We start from the raw sequence: 20,042 nt of genomic DNA on the forward strand, positions 1-20,042 counted from the left end.
CCCTCACTCTGCTCTCCATCTCACTTCACTCTCCTGAATGTAGATCCCAACGGGTAGTGGTGGTCGAAGTGGTGCGATAGACACCATCGCCACTTCGACTGTCGCCACCCCTCAAGTCAGTCTTCCTCGTCTCCCCATTTCCCGAGCTCGTCTCCCCATCTCTCAAGCTGTCATCGACCTCGCGGCCGTGCTGCCTCGTCTCCTCATCTCCCGAGCTCGTAGCCGACCGCGGCCGCGCTGCCCCATCTCCCCACCTCCTGGTCCGTCTGTGTCTCCCTATCTAAAGAGTAGCAATAAATTGAGTGTTCAATATTGTGGCAATAATATGATCTAAATGAATGACGAAAAACACATTCGCTTCAAGATGATTGTATTTTCACCATTCATTTAGATTTAGTATTGTAATTGTGTTTTCAATTAGCATAAAACTTGAACATGGGGATCAATATGTCTTATGGTGCAAAACCGCTTTATCAGGGGCTAGGAGCTCTGAGCAGTTTTTCATCATACGGCACATTGATCTAATACTGATTGAGTTGCTGTCGCAAATTTATATTTAAAGTACTCTACCGGTAACATTTTGTCATTCATTTAAATTTAAAATACTCTACCACAAATATTTTGACATAAGGATTTGTCTCAAACTTGAGATATATCCCTATCCTGAGGAGTTTCTAGTATAGTATTTTACATATATGGATGGATTATCACTGTCGGCTCAAAGCATGAACCGACAGTGATAGTTAGGTTATTATTATCGGTTCAATCATTAAACCGATAGTGATACTTATTATCATTGTTGGTTCTGTAGTTTGACAATGATTATCACTACAACTAATTTACTATTAATTTCAAAATTGATAGCAATACTAGTTTAAAACCAACAATAACAACCTATTGTATAGTAATGGAGGCACTACCGACCGAACTATCTCTCGGCTCTCATCAATTATGTATAAGACTGAACCTACTCTTTATTTGGCTTGGTTGTCTATTTGCCGACCATCCTCTCGCTGGGATCAAACCAAGTCAAATTAAAAGGCCATTCCAAGCTTCCACTCTAATCTCCATGCACGGATGCACCGCTCCACCGCGAACACATCCACATGATAAATGAGTGCTAGTTTTGTAGAGTAACAAATTTGCATTGACGTCGGACAACTGGTATTTTAAAATATTACTAACAATCGACCAAGTTAACAAATACATGATATTTTGTACCAGATATAATCTTCGATATATAGCTTTAACTACTATTTTTTTTATCAGGATATGTATATAAGATCCAATAAATTTATAATATTATGAAAGTATTTTTCAAAACAAACATACACATATAATTTTAATATTTTAAGATAAAATATTTTAAAAGCTATTATTAATCAAAGTTTTAGAAGTTTGATTGTACCTTGCCTAAAAGATCATATTGTCATGATCGGAATGAGTATATATTTCTTTTTTGCGAGGAAGTTGTATATACTATATAGACATACGCTTCGTGTCTATATGTAGTATGAGTCTACGGTCGGGGTTGTTCATACTATACGAAATCCCCCCAGCTCTTCATTAAGTGAGTGTGATATCCTCAAATCTGAGTGGGCTGGATGAGTTCTTTGCACCTCAGATCATGCAACCACTAGACACGTCAGAGGACCACAAGTGCGCGCATTACGTTATACTTCACGATAATTTCATACATGCTTAGCGTGTACTTACTTTGGCTATAAAGCGCCCTCAGAATATCGGGAGACAAATGATGAGGTGACTTGCAATGACCACCAACAATGTTGGGGGGTCGAGATACAGATAGATCAATCTCAAATCCGCCCTCAATGCAAAGCTGAGACTTGGAGACGAAACCGCGCTTTGCCGCTTGCTTTTCCCTTTATTTTAAAGACGGTTTCATCAACCATATAGTGCTCTACAGAACATTGATCTGCCGCGCTTTAGCATCTTATCATATCACACAGTCCCGACCGCTGGATCTTGATTTTACCGGACCACATAATCCAGCTGTCTGAGCTCGATCAGCTTTGATTATCTATCACTACTAAAAACACAGTGATAAATTGACAGTGATAATTCCGAGTATCACTGTAGAAGAGATACACTTATCATTGTTAAGTGTCAGCAGTGATACTCAGTTTCAAATTTAATATTTTTAGGGTTGAAAAAAATAAAAAAGAATTGCACCCAGGCCATCCCTCAAGATTGATACGCACGCGTGCGAGTCGTGGGAGTTGAACTTACAATCTCACCCTTTATGTGAAGCTTTCTTATCATCACACCTTATAATTGTAGCTAATGACTATAGGGTAATTTAAAATCTTTTGATTCCTCTTGTTCAAATATTTGGACGATTATTTAGGCATTTAGGTGGCTTCTAATGAAAAGTTGTCAACTACCTAGTTGTAGGTCTCATTGAGATCTACAATATTTATATATACATTTTTTCATCTAACTCCATATGAATATATTATAAATTTTTAAATAACTAGCCATAAACATACAAACCGACACTTATTTCCCACAACTTCATTATAAACTAACTTAAACATTACATATATCATTTCATCATATGATTATTACCATTAGAGTTTAACCTTTGTCTAACATATATTTTGCATCATTTCATGTTTCATCCGAGTTGGACCAACATAAAAGCGGAAGAATAGATACATATGTCAAATTATTTTAAGCTAGATTGGGCACTTATGACTTTGAATAAAAAAGTTTTTAACTACAAAATTGTAGATCTCATCGAGAACTATAATTTTTATACAAAATTGTTTCCATACGACTCCACATAGAAAAGTTGTGAATTTTCGAAGATGAAATATCCTCTATTACCACTGTTGGTTCATAACAAGAACCGACAGTGATACTCCTCCATTATTACTGTTGACCGGTTCATAATATTAACATATAGTAAAACATTTATTTCATTATCGGTTCATATCAAGAACTGACAGTAATAGTATTAGTATCGGTTTTTACTACAAACCGATAGTGATAATTATTTATATTGCTAGTTTTTAATGAAATTTTTAGTGTCGGTTGTTGACAGGAGGGCACGAAAGTGTATTTCTGTACTAGTGTATGTATCAGCTAGACCAGAAGAGCCCTAATTTGAGCTCACAACTACCAGCTCCTTGTAACCTCTACTACTCCATGGTCCTTCCACTATAAATTGAGGTGTGGCCTCGTCGATCAGTTGCCCAAGACAGCAACTCCCAAAACACACTACCTAGCTAGCTAATAGCTCTCTCTTTCTCTCTCGAAACCCCAAACCAAAAGCAGTTAAGCTTCTAAAAAGTGTAACATTTCTAGTACTAATCACACGAGGTAAGAGAGGAAGTATATGGGAGGGAGCAGGTCGTTCTTCTGCATCTTCAGCTTCTCACGGAAGTCGAGGCGGTACCACGTCGACGACGACGCCAGCGACTGGGAGGGGCCGGCGAGGCTGCCCAAGGTGCGGCCCAGCGACGAGGACTGCGGCTGGTGGGTCGGCGAGCGCGACGTCGACCAGAAGGCCTCCGACTTCATCGCCACCTTCCACCAGAAGCTCCTCGTCGTCTAGACCCAGCTGCTGGGGCCAGAAGCGAGCTAGCCAGCTACGACCTCTGGCGCGCATGCATGCATTCATAGCTATGTAAACCAAGCTCAGGGAGCGAGCATAACCAGATCCTCAGTGTAGTATTATCCGTCATGTACTTATATATGTTCTGCGGTCGATCGAATAATGTAGCCATATATGTACGAGCAAGGCATGCATGCATGAGATGATATATAATAATTAAGTGAATAATTTGATTTGATGTGTACTAATACAGTTTTATTCGAGATGTATTTCGGGGATAATCAAATATACTACCACGACAGAGCTGCGTTTTCTGGAATCAATTTCTTATTTTTAGATAAAGATGGAACCAATTTCATATTTAGTTTGGTGCATATATTAGCTACTCACACTTTTTTCAGTATTAGCTACTCACGGTGACAAAAAAGAGATGACGCATGAATGCAAAAGAGTGATCTGTTATATGAATGAAACAAAAAATTAAAGAATTCTTCGTCTCTTTCACTGCCTTCGGATCTCTCAATTTCTCTCCGAACTAATCACTCAACTAAGAGAAACTCATAAAATAAAGTGGGCATTTCTTGACCAACATCACCACCTATTTAAGAAGAAAATGCTATCGATGCATTATTATACATTTCACACTTTGTTACGAATTCTGAGTAGCTATTGCAATTAGCTAGCTGTTTTATTTTGTTCAGTGCATCCGAGAACTGCGGTAAATTGAATTAAGAAACTATATGCAAGGAAACCGATCAATAGTAGTTATAATTATCAAGTATATAACTAGATCGATAAGCACTAGACATATAAATTTAACTACATCTACGCGCAATTTTTTCCGCATAATTGAAGCAGTCTGGAATGCTGGATTGTTACTAATTAAAGGACATTAAACTTACTGTGTGCAAAATAAATAGAGGGCTTTTACAGTACACCTAAATGAGTGCATACCGTCTATTTTCTTCATCCGGTGACTTAGATTGGCCCAATGATACTCTATCGCTCATCAGTATCATGGGTATCATTAAATAGTATCATGAGTATCATAAGGGTAGGATTGGAAAAAAAACTATGATAAACTTGTAAATTATATATTTAATTAGGAAAGATCAAAATGTTACTTTATTCTTCGGATAAGCTTTCACTTATTCTGTTCATTTCATTTATTAGAGTTTCCACCCTCCGTCGATCGGTCGATGATGGGTGGCGAAGGTTCGAAGTCCGGTCAGTCAATGACGTAATTACCCCTAAGGGTATCAAGATAATTACAATAATACCTATTAAAATGGACGGTTGGATCACAACAATGATACTCTCTATCATCTAGTATCATGGCGTACTGTAAAGGTTCTCAATAAATATTGTCGATCAGCAGTTGGCCATGGGTGAGTTGGGCAACGAAGGTTGGGCTAGGGCAAGAGGGGTGAAGCCAGCCTACCAAAGTTGGAGCACTACACTCGTGGACACAGATTTTTACCATAGTATTAAGTGAAATTTTTGAGAGTGGCCTCTCCCGATGATCCATCTACAACTATATAACTATCTTGACCTTCTCATGAAAGTTTCCTAGCTCGGCGCCTCCGCCCCTGCAGCATTACCGGTGCCTGTTACATTTTTTTGAACAACCTGGTGCCTGTTATTTGACTTCAGTAAAGGTCAAGATTGGTTGAAGTTAACTACTTCCTCCGATCTTAAATATAAGTTCATTTATGTTTGTCATAAGTCAATTTTTTTAGTTTTGATCATCAATAACTAAAAGACCATATAAATTGATAACATAAGATTGATGTTATTAGATTCATCATTGAAAATATATTCATAACTTATAACTTTTTCTATTTAAAATAATATATTATTATATATATTATTAATCAAAGTGTTATATTAAAGATCATGTGATATCTAATAGACTTATACTATTTAGGATCAGTGGTAGAAGTTGGTTATGGCATGCATTACACATTGGTAGTCGCATGCAGGACCAGGACATGATGATGATTTGAAACGTCGTCCACTGGGGAATGAGCTTTTTGTCGGGAAAGCAACCCAACGAGAAGCCTAGCTAGAACTATACTCCATATTCGTATCAGAGCTCTATGTCTTTAGCAACTGAAAGTCACTCATCAGTGGACTACTTTGTTCTTTCTTTCTCTTCTTGTCTCTTAAAAATATTCTTCGTCATCTCACTTGTCTTCTTCTTCTTCAATTCTCTTGTTCTAATCGATTTCATCATCTCTGCTGCCGTAATGGTTTAATAATTACTCTGGGATATACAGTCAATTGTTTTTTTCTTATCTCTACAGACTACAGTCAATTGTTTGTTCCTATATCGATTCGCGTATCATAAGTATTTATCTGCGTATGTCTTTCTCGTTTATGTACGTTTTGAGAAAAATGAAACCTTAGTTACAAAGGTGTTGTAGTCTATTAATTGGTGTCTGGATTCCGGCCCTATCCTCAATAACCAAAGGTCTTCACTGCATTGTACCCTTAGCTATGTGGCCATCTCTAGTTTTCATCAGCTGCCCCTGGATTTTTCTCATTCCTTGAGAAAGCTGCAAAAGTGCAGTGTGCTTATCTCCCGGGTCAGCATCATATCATGTTATACATCATAGCATCCTGCATTCTCAATTCCATGGCACAGCACAACTTGAAGTGCAAAAGTGACATGACATTCATCACCTTTACATCTGTCCCCAATTGATCATCTTCACAGCGACCAGCAGGTTTGTTGTACTCGTATTTTGTTATGAGCCTCATAGCAATGCAAGATTCCCCCAAGCACTCCCAAATCCTATTCACAACAACGGGAAACATATATCCAAATAAAAATTTTATAGTTCGAGTTACCAGATTACTCTTTAACTAATCATCTTGGCAATCAGCAGACATATGACTAGCGGCCAATTGTTTCTGCAACCAACTCAGACAGTCCTTATGGTCATGAGCCATGACTTGGGCAGGCCTACAGCATCATCTTGATCTGCAAGGCAGAATAGTTTCATGATAAAATACATCACATTAAACTTAAAGGATGGCACGAGTTTCATCCAGAGTCATAGATCGCAGATGCATATATGCGCTGGATGCATCACAGCCTCTAGATCATCAGCACAAGAGCAAAGAACAAAGAGTGAAAGATACATATCAGTTTCCTTGTTTCTTTCCCCTTTCGAGCCTGCGATTTGATCTCGCAGATAAGAATGGTTACCAAGAATAAGGTCTCAGCAGCACATAGAGCCCAGAAGAAGGAATATCAAAAGCTAAGCCACAGCTCTGCCTTCATTTCTGTTCAAGAAAGGTCAGAATCTGCATGCCAAAGCTCTGCCTTATGCTCTCTTTTCTTGCTGAGGAAGAGCAGGAGAAGCTTCCTCTTTGTCAAGGGTACATGTCCTGATTCTGCAGCCCTTGCATGGCTTTCCAATTATTAAGGTCACGTCGACGTCGTCACGGTATGTGTCTCTGACAGCAGAAGGTTTTTCTGGGTCAATCAGATCGGTCGTTCTCTGACTGTCAAGGAATCTACTTAGTCATGCACCAGGGCCTATGGTGCCAAAATCTCACTCTGGAAGGCTAATGCTCAAGTGAACCATCAGAATTATCAAGTAAATACTAGAGAAAACTGCACATAGTTGCACAGCAAAAAAAATACTGCCATGATTCATATATGTTGACAGATTGAGCAATTTCACATTTGAAACTGCCAAAGCTACACAATCTGTTCTTGACTGTGATTCAGTAAATATACAGAATAAAAGTAGTGCAAGTTAACATGAAAAAAAGAAGTCGCACAATGTGAATTATGAAATATGATGCTGAGCTGAGTATTTCTGCTTGCACATCGTTGCAGATCCAACTCCAGCAGAACTTCCAGACTTCTTGTTGGTAAGAATGAGATGAATGACTGATTCGTGTACAGTAGTCGAAGTGCAACCAGTTTGCAAACTATTTTAAATTCTCTATTAACAATGCAGGCTATGTGAGAAAACCAGAGCGATGTTTCTTCAAAATTACGGAGCGACTGATCTAAGCTAGGAAATTTTTTGCAACTCTGTATTTCACAAGCTTTCCTCTTGTAATTTGTAACAACTTTCTTCTGAAAATACCTAAAGTCACTGAGTGCAACATCCTTCACAGATACTGTGGAGATGTATGTTTGCTGCTATACAACTATAGGCAACAGTTTCCCAGGTACATGGACGATTTCAGCACCACTTTTAGTCTTGCAGTTTATATCCCTTCTCGGTTCTGCAGAACAAAAGCAAAGGACCAAACACGGACCTTTCAGTTTCAAAAAGACTTAAGCAGACAAAAGGTCATGATTTTCTCTAGCTGTAATGTGTATAAAAATTGCAGATAGCAAAAGGAAGCTCGTGCAAAAGGGCATGAAACAGATTCCAAATGCTGCGATGTCCCAGAAACTTACAGGATTAAAATGTAATATATTTTGGTGACCAAAAGGGGAAGGGACCGGTGCAATGCCTCGCGAAATAATAACAGTGACATGAATTACATATTTTAAGATCCATTTTAAGAGCCATAAGTATTGTCAAGACATGGTGAACAAAAGGATGATTTGCCATCAATTTATTCTAAGAATCAATACCCTCCTCTCAAGCTGTTGGACAAAGGTGAGCGATATACTACACCTTCAATACCCTCTCATCTAGGCAGTCCCAAACCTATACAGTGTGGACCTAATGTGGCCAGGATCTGGTTACACCTGGACCTGGTCTCATTATCGGACATTCCGAGTTCCAACTACTGCCAAAAAAAAAAAAAAACTTTCAAATGCGCATGATAGATCTTGACCTTACAGTGCCTAAGCTTTTATGCTACATAGTTTTGGACAGTTTTATGTACTAATCAGATGACCTAAAAGCTGATGCTGAGGGGAAAGGTGGATAATCTATTCAAACTTCAGTTAGTCCATACAAAGGATCTATTAAGGGAAAGTTGAACAAATAGTGTAGTCTTGCCAGGAAAGGTAAGTAACTCCGAAGTCCCAACTATTTTATGTCCATTTTGTCAAGCTAAAGATGAGTACAGTTTACACCTATTCTCAAATGTATTTTTGCAAAGCAATGCTGGTCTCTGTTAAGGACTAGCTCTCAATGCTGATCAAACAAACCCAAATAAATGAGTTTAAAAAGAAACCTTTCAGTGAACAACAAGAATATGAGAGCATGTTCTTTCAAAAAAACATGGATATGAGACTGTGCTCAAATCTGAGAATACCTTGAAAAGGCTCAAGTTAGCTTAACGTATGATAACCCATCAGTCCTCGAAAATCATCAGGGCTTGATGGTTTATTTCCAGGTTTAGGTAGCCATGGAAATAATCTGGTGAGGCCTTGCCTTTCAGAATCATCATTTTCTTGTCTACCGTTGACCCCATATTTCTCCCTCTCAATTGCATCCATGATATCCTCCCGAGCCACAGTATTCCCACCTGGACAGATCAACAGCAAGAAGTTCCATATTAACATATTCTCTCTAATTTCATTAAAATTCATTCCTTTTGTATTTGGCCACCCCTAGAAGTGAATCCCTCCTTTATAAGTGCAAAAGTTTAATATGGAAAAGCATGTGGAAATATGGCTAATAGGAAAAATATCTCAGTAACATGTTTTAATCATGGACCAAAAATCGTAAGTTTTAAACCTTGTAACCCAAACCACCATTGATTTTAGAAATAATTTCACTTGCATTAACATCATATCTGATGCATAAGGAACAATTGACATGTGTTGTACCTTTCTTATCTGACATAAGATGATCTTAAGTTACCTCTTCGTGCAGCTAGTAAGGCAGACTCATTAACAATGTTTGCTAGATCTGCGCCAACCATTCCTGGGGTTACATTAGCAACCAGATCACAAATTATTTCAGGATCCTCTTCCAAAGGAATTTCCCTTAGATGAACAGCCAAAATATTTTTGCGGCCCTCCAAATCAGGCACCCCAACAACAACCTTCCTGGAGAAGCGGCCAGGCCGACAAAGAGCAGCATCAAGTGCTTTTGGCCTGTTAGTAGCAGCCATGACGATAACTTTCATGTCCGAGTCAAAACCATCCATTTCGGTAAGAAGCTGTTGATAGAGAAAATCAAGAAAACCTTCATTCTGTGATATCATTAGACAAAGAGGATACAAAAGACCATCCGAGTGCCAAAAAATCACACCTGATTTAGAGTTTGGTCCCTCTCATCGTTAAAACTTCTACCTCGACTTCCACCCACGGCATCAAGTTCATCAATAAAAATGATTGACGGAGCAGCTTCTTTGGCCTCCTTGAACAAATCTCTGACCCGGGCTGCACCTCTTCCAACAAAAACTTCAACAAATTCGCTAGCAGAAACAGAGAAAAATGGAATCCCAGCCTCTCCTGCAACTGCCCTTGCCAGCAGAGTCTTCCCGGTTCCTGGAGGGCCAACAAGCAGAACCCCCCTGGGCAATTTTGCTCCAAGCTTCTTGTAGTTCAGTGAACCATGCAAACAGCTCACTATCTACATAGGAAAAATTACCATATTTTACTAAGTCTCTTAATGAGTATCGTCCAGATTCAGTCAACAGTAATACAAAATTAATTCTTGCAGGGGCAAAAAGGACACAACTATAGACCAATGCAATTCCTGGTTATTGAAAAATTTCAGCACCCAATACTTACTAAAGGACATTAGTTGAGACCAATATAATTGCGAGATGGAAGTACAGATTAACCATCCAACAGCCTATATGTGTCCTGTTGTCCCAGACTTCCGGGACTTATCATATTTCTGTTCATTTTCAGAATGCTCCCAGCATTTTCTTCAATGAAGCTTTGTAAAACAAAAATGGAGCAAAGGCATGATTTGCTAGAAGAGCCACATCGTAAAAGTAAGCAACTACAAGACAAACAAACTTGATTCCCCTCAATAAAACTTAAAATGATCGTATTGTTATGTTCCTATATTCCAATGTTCCTTTTCATCTAATAAGAGATAAAAATAATTCAAATGTGACCAGTGAGCCAAATGGTGCGTGAAGCACCTTCAGTTTACGTCACAATGAATGACCTAGGCTCCTAGAGGATTCTAACAAATGTGAAACAGCCTTTTGCACATGGACGAAGTTATACATTATCCAATTCGTGCATAATGGAAGAGCACACAAAAGCAATATCAAATTTGACATTTCCATTTTCAAGTGAATCACCTAATAAGTAAAGCATAATTCTGTTGTGATATATGCAAAAGACTAAAGTTGAGTACCATTTGATATAAGCATAGTGATTGTGCAAGACAAACGAAAGCAACAGCACCATTAATACAGTAATACTTGATTGACATAATGACATTTGCTAAATCATTATATCAATGTGATGTACCATCTCCTTTCCTCTTCCACCCTATGCCTATTGCCTAACTTTATAAGATGAAATGTCTATTGCCTAGTGATTATTACTTCCCACATTCATCAAGCATCACAGAAAACAATCGTGAGTAAGCAGTGGAAAAGCTATGTTCACCTCGACAAGCTCCTCCTTCGCTTCATCGACGCCCTGGACATCATCAAATAACACTCTCTGCTTCCTCGGCCTACGCCTCTTCTCTGCGCCGCCCCCAGCCGACATCTGCCTCTGTATGAACCACATCATCGGCAGCAGCGAGACCCACAGCGTGAGCAGCGTGCTCAGCATGTCCACCAGCAGCCTACCCGCCGGCCGCGGCGCGGACCTGTAGTCCACCCCGCTCTCCCGCATCAGGCCTAGCAGGAACCCCTCGTCGTGCGGCACCCTCCGCGCGTAGTGCGGCCACTTCGCCGCAGCCGCCGCGGCCCTCTCACCGGCCTCGCTCGCGTCGGCGCCATCGTCCCCGGCCTTCTTGCTGAAGTAGATGCGGCGCGAGTCCTCCTCGAACGCGACGGCGGCCACGGCGCCCTCGCGGAGCCCCGCCACGAGGTCCGAGTAGGCCACCTCCCGGGCCGCGTTCTTGGGCAGCGCGAGCCGCGCAGCGAAGAGGAGAACCGCCAGGAGGACCGGCGCCGCGGCCGCGGGAGGCACGCGGCGGACGGCGCGCCGCAACGCGGCCCCGGCGTCGCCCGCGAGGTCCCGCGGCGACAGCCGCCGGAGCCGCCACCACAGCAGGCGCAACCGCGACCGCAGCCTCAAGCGCAGCTTCTTGCGGTCGGGAGGGCGGAACCCCAGACCGGCGCCCTTGTTCTTGTCCGCCTCGTCCATCTTGGCGGCGCGAACCGGGCTCCTCCACCGCGACCGTGACCTCGCGTAGCCCCTGGTGGAAAGAACCGCACAGCCACAGCCATTGCTCGCGGTCGCGGCGAAGCGGCTCCAATAATCGGGGCTCCTGAAGCAGCAGGAGTGAGAGAGCGGGAGGGAGGCGACGGATAAGGGGCAGAGAGAAGCCACGGCAGCCATTGCCACGCCCACGCGCTCTCGTGACGCTGGTCCCGTACTCCCGTTACGCCATTCGAGCGGACAAGGCCGCGGGTGCTGCGGGAGCGCGCGCGAGCGAGGTGTTCGTCGGAATTACTCCGCGGAGGAGGAGCAGAGCAAGCGTGCGGTGATTCTTGATTGGGTTGTGTAATCTGTACCCGTGTGTGATAGGCTCGGCGATCCAATGCAATGGATGGTGAGGATGATGGTCGTTGAGATTTTTCTGTCGTCGAATTGGTGGCCGTGGGCTTTCTTGGTTCGGCTCCTCCATGAGAATGGGCTGTCTGGTTGTGGGTGCAGAATCAATTTGAGCCCAGCCCAGGTAGGTGGCATGGAAATGAAATGTTTGTGCTTGGGCCAACCCCTGACCAGCCCAAGTATTCAGATTGCTTTTGGCGAGCTTTTTTATTTTTATATTTTTTAACTTAAAAATTGTAAATATATGCCTCTGTTTTAAAAAAATTATAGATCTAAACTTTTATTGCTAGGTTTAAAAATCAACAAAAATTTTGTGTGACACTTCACTTAAAATTCAAACCACTATCAAAATAGTCATAAAATTTTTTGAAAAAAATATGTGATTTAGACAATGCTACCATATAACTCTTAAAAAATTCAGATAAAAATATGACATATAAAATGAGAAATCAAAAACACAAATTCAGGATCCTGAAAGTTGCCTTTTTTTCTCATTGCACAAGTAACAGTTTGTGTTGAAATTTTTGGAGAGTTAAATGCTAGAATCCTATGCCCCACAGATTTTTTTTCAGAATTTTTCATGATTATTTTGATATTATTTTAAAATTTTAGATTATTGAAAAGCAACATTTTTTATTTTTAAAACTACCGCCCGTTGGAATGCTCTCAAAATTAAAAACACTATCAAAATTGTCATAAAAAATTATAAACAAATTCTGTAGTGTATATAATTTTATCATATAAATCTTGTTGTGGGTTAGTCTCTAACAAGATTTCGGAGTGTACCGGTCGACGGGTGCGTGAACAACTTGCGGTGTGCGTGTGTTTGTGATGAACCCAATAACACAGGTATTATCTAGGTTCAGGCCTCTCGAAAGATAACAGTCTTACGTCCTATGTATTTTGTTATCAGTGTTTGTGAACTGGTTACCTATCTGTCCCCTTACAAACTGGGTCATCATCTTTTTATATGCTAAAGAGAAGAAGAACTTACAAGTGAGCTCTTTTTCGCTGACTCATACCTTAGCTAAATCTTTCACCCTTAGGCTATTTAAATTGGGTGGCGCACGTGCCCCTTTTTGTTCTATTGAAGCTATCGAGCCTGTCCCATCCGCTGGACACCTCCATGCCTACGTCACCCCGGTCAGCCGGTCTACCATGTCCCATCACCAGTCTCTCACGCGCGCCTATAAAGCAGTCTGACACGTCTGCAAGCCCATCCCGTAACATTTAATGCTACGAGATGAGGGTATGGCACCACTGCGCCGGCCATGACTTGTCCGTTGGTGAGGAATATCGAGGGAAGGAAAACACTTGAGTGGAAATCATTTAATGAGAATAGACTGGTTTAGTAAGTACCTATCCGCGACTAGCTAAGATTGGTCGCGGAATTCTCTTATGTGGTAAGGATCCTGGTCAGGAAGGCATCGACTGGTCGCGCGGTGGGACCCTGGTCTGACAAAAACTCTTCTATCAACTGGCATTGATTGGTGGGGACCCTCAAAACAAGGGATCTCCCTATTCTATACACCGATAGTAGCCCCCAAGCTCCCTTGCATATGTGGTGGTCTGAGTGGTTCGCCGCGTGGTCACGGCTGGACTTGGTCGTACCATCTGGGCCCCAAGTCAACATGAGTTCATCCTGGGAGTGACCATCAATGCAGCCCACTTTCATGGCGGGCTCATAAAACCACATCTCGAGGGGAGGTTTTAAACTTCCAGAGAGAGACATTGATTTCCGTCGGACCTGAGCAAAACTCAGCCCCCAAAGTACGGCCTTTCTAATTTCGAGATGGCTGAGCTTCACACGACAGTTGGGATATCGCGCTGGCCCTATAAATTAGAAAGCCAAAGCTTTCCCAAGAATCCTTTCGCCATTCTCCACATCCTCCCAGCCCTTATGCTCAGAGTCCATCGTCTCCATCTTCACTCGTGTTTCCGCAGCCAACCCTGCTACTTCCAATGGCGCTGCACACCGGTAAAGAGCGAGATTTTCCCAAGTCCAAGTGCACTGCGGCGAAGCTAAAGAAGATGTACATCAACTGTCTGCTCTCTCCCTACCTTTCTTCGGGGTACCGCCCAGGGGAGGACGTGCCTGCTCCCTGCAAGGGAGAGATCGTGTTGTTTACCTCTTTCTTTTTGGCTGACCTTGTGTCGTTATTTTCCAAATTATTCACCACCGTCATCTCTTTCTATGATATTTGTTACCTCCACCTCAATCCTAATTCCATCATCATGCTGAGCATCTTTTCTCATATGTGCGAGAACTTCATTGGGCCCCCACCGGTTATTTTGACACAGCCAGGTTACAGACCGGGCCGACCACCAGGAGCCACGGATTCCGCCTTCGTGACGGCATCGCGAGCTCCTACCTTGAGATGGGCCTTAAGTCATCGTGGTTCGGCTAAAGGGAAGAATGGTTCTACCTCAAAATGGATGATTCCTTGGATAACATATGTGTGCCGAATAGACCGACACAGGTCATCGAGAGCTGGGGGAACAACCTCACGACCACTCCAGAGCTGTTGAGCCTCGCAACCCGGGTCAAAAACCTTGCGAACGCCGGGTTGACAGGGTCAGATGTTGCTTGTGGCTTCATCAAGCGTCGGTTGTGCCCTTTGCGGAAAAAAGTACATCTGGCTTATATGTATATCGAGAGTGATGACATCACCAGGGAGAGTTCTCTAGGTATATCACAACAGCTTCCATGGTGCTCTTTGTTTATTCATACAATGTCTTAAGTATCCTTTTTATGCAGATCTCTCTAACAAGACCATCGAGTCACGGGTCAAATTCCTCATGGTGGTAGTCCCGAGGAAGGATGGCCCGCCGCGAGATGCTCTTCCATTGTGTGACCTCTCCCCGTCGGAGAGGACTCGGTCTAGATTGGTATGTTTGGCCTTTCTTGGAACTTCCATCTTCAAGTCTTCTCCTGGGTCAGGGTTTCATGGTTTGCGTCAACGCATGGTCTTCACGAGGTCGATGTCTTGCGTTCGATAGTCGATGAAATCACGAAGACCACGCAGGAAGTTCATCATGCTACCAACATGCCTTCTCTACCGCCCAGTGCCTCCCCAGCCGACAACCCATCTGTTCACGATGTCGGCCCAGCTAGTCAAGGAAGCGACCAAACTGCTCAGAGTCGGGTAGCGACCGCGGGCGGCAAGTTCTGTGAGTAGCGTCAGTTTGTAGAGGGTCGACCAACCTAGTCCTGACCAGGCGCACCTCGACCAGTCTCGCTCTGACCAGGCGCGTCCCGACCAGCCTCGCCTAGACCAAACCGAGAGCAATCAGGCTGCCGCTGGTCAAGCGCCGATGCAAAGGGGGAAGAGACCGGCAGAGGGCCCGTCTACCGCGGAGGCATCCAAACGTGTTCGCAGGACGCTGAGCCCCAGCGGCTCGACTGCTGGACTATCCTCCCCGACCAGCCGACCCAGCGGCTTTACGAGGTCCAAGTTTGTGCTCAGCACTCCACCGCCATGGTAAGGTCTTCGGTTAGGCGCAGATACCTCAAGTTTCTTTCTTTTCCTGATTTCGTAAATCTGTTGTCGTTGCAGGTCCTTGATCCCGCTCATGGCCCCAGTTGTAACTCCTCCACTAATACCTCAGCAACATGTTACGGTCCCCTAGCCTGGATCAGCTCTAACCTCGGGAGCATTGATTATGGCTCTTCCTGAAAGTGCATCTAGGCCCCTAAGTGAGTTTTGATGATAAAGACAAAACAATTAAAGAACTACTGAGTTTTTTGAAGTATGGACAGGTGTAATTCAATCAAGTTAGAATTTGACGCATGGTTATCCTCCCAAAAAGGAAAAAAGAAAAGCGGCACATGGATCGTATAGTTTTAAATTCATTTATCTTTTGAAATTGAGTTTAGGATGTCATATTATTAAGGGGGATACAAAATTTACTTATTTACGTAGAAATAATGCTCAAAAGATCTAACGGCCTATGAGAGAAACCTCGAACAATACACTTGCATCTAGGTTAGCCCTTATGTTATAAAGATGTGCAAATGCGGAGTGTCTGTATTTTTACGAACAGTCCACACTTTTGCAGAGTTTGGGTTAACTAAGGGTGTGCGGAAGGTCCGCACTTTTACGGAGTCTTCGTATTTTTGCAGAGAGTCCGCATTCTGACAGTTGTAACGGCTAGTTTTTGGGAGTTGGGTATAAATACCTCATCATTCCCCCCTTTGGCTGGTTGGTGCTTTACTCGGAAAGGTGAACAACTTTAGAGCCAAAAGCACTCTCTCCCACCTTGCTTTAGCTTGATATTTGCAATGCTTTAAGAGGTTGATTGGGAGTGAGATCTAGTGCTATAGTGCTAGAGAGAACAACTCCAATCTTTGAGCACTCGTTTTCTTTGTTAAGCCAGTGATTTCGTGTTTGTTACTTTTGGTGGTTCGTCCACCTAGACGGCTAGGCGTTTCATGTCCAGCTCTCAATCTTGTGGTAAGCCTCATGACGGTTTGTTTTACCCCTACGAATTGAGTAAGTAACTCTAGGTTGATCTTTGTGATCACTTGGGTGAGTAAAGGGTTAGAAGAGACTCGTCTCTTTATGAGCTCCTCAACGGAGACGTAGGCACTTCTTTGAGGAGTGATCGAACTTTAATGAACAAATCCTTGTGTCTCACTTATCAATCTCTTGTGATTTGTTACATAATTTTTTTTTCCGTTGATTCTTAGGGCTTCGACCTGATCTATCTTTTTGTAAGGTTTGAGCTGCAGGTATCTGGAGAAAGAGGTTGGAACACATCCTCTGATGCTTGGTAACTTGTGGACTTGATTCACGTCGTTGTTGTATAAGGACGTCATCTAATATAGGGCTAAGCCCACAGGCTGGTTTTAGTTTTCCCAGAAATATTTGGAGTATCTGCAAATTTCTGCGGAATCTCCGCATATTTGCGGAGAGTCCGCATTTTGCTGATGTATTGTGTTTTAGTTTGTAAAATTTTCAGATTTCGTCTATTCACCCCCCTCTAGGTGACATCAGATTCTTTTCACCCGCGCCTGCTGAGCTGGTCGTGGAGCCCGTTTCGGCTTCCGACCTGCTCTCCCTAGCCACCCGCCTCCTGGTCTCTATCCACAAGTTGACTGATGATAAGGAAGCGGCTGCCAGGAGGTGCGCTAAACTAGAGAGGCAGCTGGCTGAAGAAAAGGAGGCGCGGCTCGTACTTCAGCAGAAGTGTGGTGAGCCCAACGAGAAAAAAGCCGCGCTCGCCACCGAACACACCCAGCTCAGGGAGAACGAGAGCACCATTCATAGCATTCTCCAAGATACTTTTAAGGCATTCAAGGAACCCATGAGGAGCCTTGAGCTGGAGATCATCAAGTCGAAGGACCCACACACAGCCCAGGCTTGGGTCTATGCTATCAAGGTTCTCTCAAAAAAGTTTTCCGATCTCCTGGGTATTCTGGCGGCGAGGGGTGCCGAGGATGTGGCGTAGGTGGTGAGAGATGTGGTGGGGTACGTCCTCTGGTGCTACCACAGCCACGATCCCAACTTCAACCTCGACCTCATTCGGGAGGGGGTTGCGGTAGCCAGGACCGTAGCCGAGGAGAGACTGTACGTGGAGTGCCAAGGGGCGGTGGACTACGTGGGATCCATCTTCTGGGTGGAGGCCGCTGATGAGTAAATATAAAACTGTAATTTAGGTTCTGTATTATATTTCGAAGAAACTTTTTGATTTCTCCGATAAGTTCTATTGATGCCGCCCTCGCAGTAGAAGCTCTGAAAAATGAATGAAACTCCCTCCTGCTCCGAGCCCCCGATCGCACCCCCTGAACCCCTAACAAGGCTTATTGAAGATTTCGTTGACCGGTGTATCAGGGAAGCGGTGGCTGAGTGTGAGCTGGGATTTACGGTCGAGCGAGAGAACCTGCAGGGTGATCTTCGAGGTGCATCGGTCCTACCACCACTTAGCCACACGTTAGTCCTAGGCTAGCTGAGTGAGATCCGATCGGCTGGCTTCTGTGTGATTTGCGACATGTTTCATTGACCAGCTTATCGGGAGGAGCTGCTTGCGACGCGGAGAGACCTGGAGCAGATGGCCAGAGAGAGCAACCAACGGCGAGAATATTTCTATGTTTTCCTCAGCTGAGCTTTTACACCTTTCGACTCGCTCCTGCGGTCGCCGGTGTTCAGGTTTGCCCAACGCCTAGAGGCACCGTGACTGGTCACGTCGACTAGTTTTTAGCGGCCTCTGAGGTGGTGAGTGGCCTTGAGGACAGGCTACACGTGACGGTAGGCGACCACTTGCTGGATGTTGGAGCTACCGGCGCCTGTCTTGCCCTATACTACATCCACGAGAACCTTCGGGATATAGACCTCATCCTGGCAGTCTCTAAAGGCTTTGCTGGCACCATGAAGACCACCAAGGAGCTCCATGAACTCATAAACTCATATTTGCCTGTTGTTCGCTCCCTTTTTTGGTCTGTCCAGTTCGATTCACTGCCATATGTTTTTGGGTCTCGCGTGTACTGAACATACTGTTTAGATCCAGCCCCCGAGAGCTACTCGGGTGGTCACTTTGTAATGAAAGGATCAGTCTTCATGTAAATATTTTCTTATGTTCGAGTGGCCAGTAGGTTCGGGGCTCTCGCTAGCAAGGTTCCTAGCGCTTAGGACGGCCCTTAGCACGACGAGCCCTTCGGGGGCGACCAGCGCTCGACCCGATCTAGAACTTGTGGTCTCGTGGTCGTCATCCCTCGGACGCCTATACCTTCGACACTGTGCGAGTAGCAATTTTGACTCTCACCCTAACAATATGATCGATCGGGTAGAATAAAACCTGTACACTATACAAAAACAAACTACATATCCTAAAAACTCTAGCCCCGATCGTCTGGTCGACCAAAAAACTATCACCAAGCAGTCAAGCCTATGAATCAGAAAAAACTTACCATTTGGTGAGACCGTTCATATCCAGGTTATCCTGCAAAATAGAGTCTGTTTTTGAATTTGAAAAACTTACAAGCCATGTTCCACGCTCGTCCGAAAGATCCTGTAAAATAGAAAAACAGGCTCGTCTTCGAGCAACCTTACACATAGAAATCGTGTTCTGCGAGTTTGTGTAATTTGTGGTTGGCCTCTATCCAAGTCGACCGTGCTAGGTCAGGAAAAGCATACCACTTTGGAGGACCCCTCCCCCTTGGAGAAGAGATTGTTATGACCTAACCTATTCCTGAACTCGTCTGAGGTCGAGGTCGCCTACAACCAGTGTCTGCTTCCGCACCCTGTGGTCGCGGTAGCACCTGAGTCTCTTTTGGTATTGGGTTGCCCAAATTTTGAGCACGTTCGTGGGACTCCTCACTCGGGTTTTGTATTATACTCCTGCCGCGCCTCCTGGTCTCCATGCGAGTAGTTGGTCGTACGAGGCAACACACATTTTTTGACTCGCAAATGGAGTCATGTTTGTTCGTAATTATGCGGTTTGGATGGCCAAATCGCAGTACCACTACTCGTGTGAACTTAATTGCTATTGTGGTGGTGAACTTCCATGCAGGCTTGGCCTCGATCCCCCTAGTGAATTTGCCGACTACCCCGAACAGGAATTCAAGACCGCCTAGGGTCGTTAGGGAACGGTTCCGTGATAATGAGCCCCACAGACAGTGAAAGAACAAGAGAATAATATGGTCAACTGTGCTTGTGTTGGTAGTTTGGTATGTCAGCCATGGTTTTGATATGACCCGCACCGTTTCACCAACTCGCAAGCAACCTGGAGGGCTGTGGGCCAATAGAATCCTTAACGGAATGCTTTCAAGACCAGAGCACGGTATGAAGCGCGACTACCACATATGCCTCCGAGGATGTCGGGGAACACTGT

General features: G+C 43.7%; 1 protein-coding gene across 1 annotated transcript; it reads right to left on the reverse strand.

Moving 5' to 3' along the window:
- Positions 1-7,249: 7,249 nt before the first annotated feature.
- Positions 7,250-12,194, reverse strand: LOC133888567 (probable inactive ATP-dependent zinc metalloprotease FTSHI 3, chloroplastic). Its single transcript, XM_062328858.1, has 5 exons — positions 11,091-12,194; positions 9,766-10,089; positions 9,373-9,673; positions 8,822-9,034; positions 7,250-7,831 (listed from the first exon to the last, which is right to left on the reverse strand). Exons 1-4 carry the CDS (start codon positions 11,994-11,996, stop codon positions 8,838-8,840), a joined length of 1,728 nt encoding a protein of 575 aa, XP_062184842.1. The 5' UTR covers positions 11,997-12,194; the 3' UTR covers positions 7,250-7,831; positions 8,822-8,837.
- Positions 12,195-20,042: the final 7,848 nt, after the last annotated feature.

The sequence above is a fragment of the Phragmites australis genome, chromosome 13, assembly GCF_958298935.1.
Source record: "Phragmites australis chromosome 13, lpPhrAust1.1, whole genome shotgun sequence".
Classification (NCBI taxonomy): domain Eukaryota; kingdom Viridiplantae; phylum Streptophyta; class Magnoliopsida; order Poales; family Poaceae; genus Phragmites; species Phragmites australis.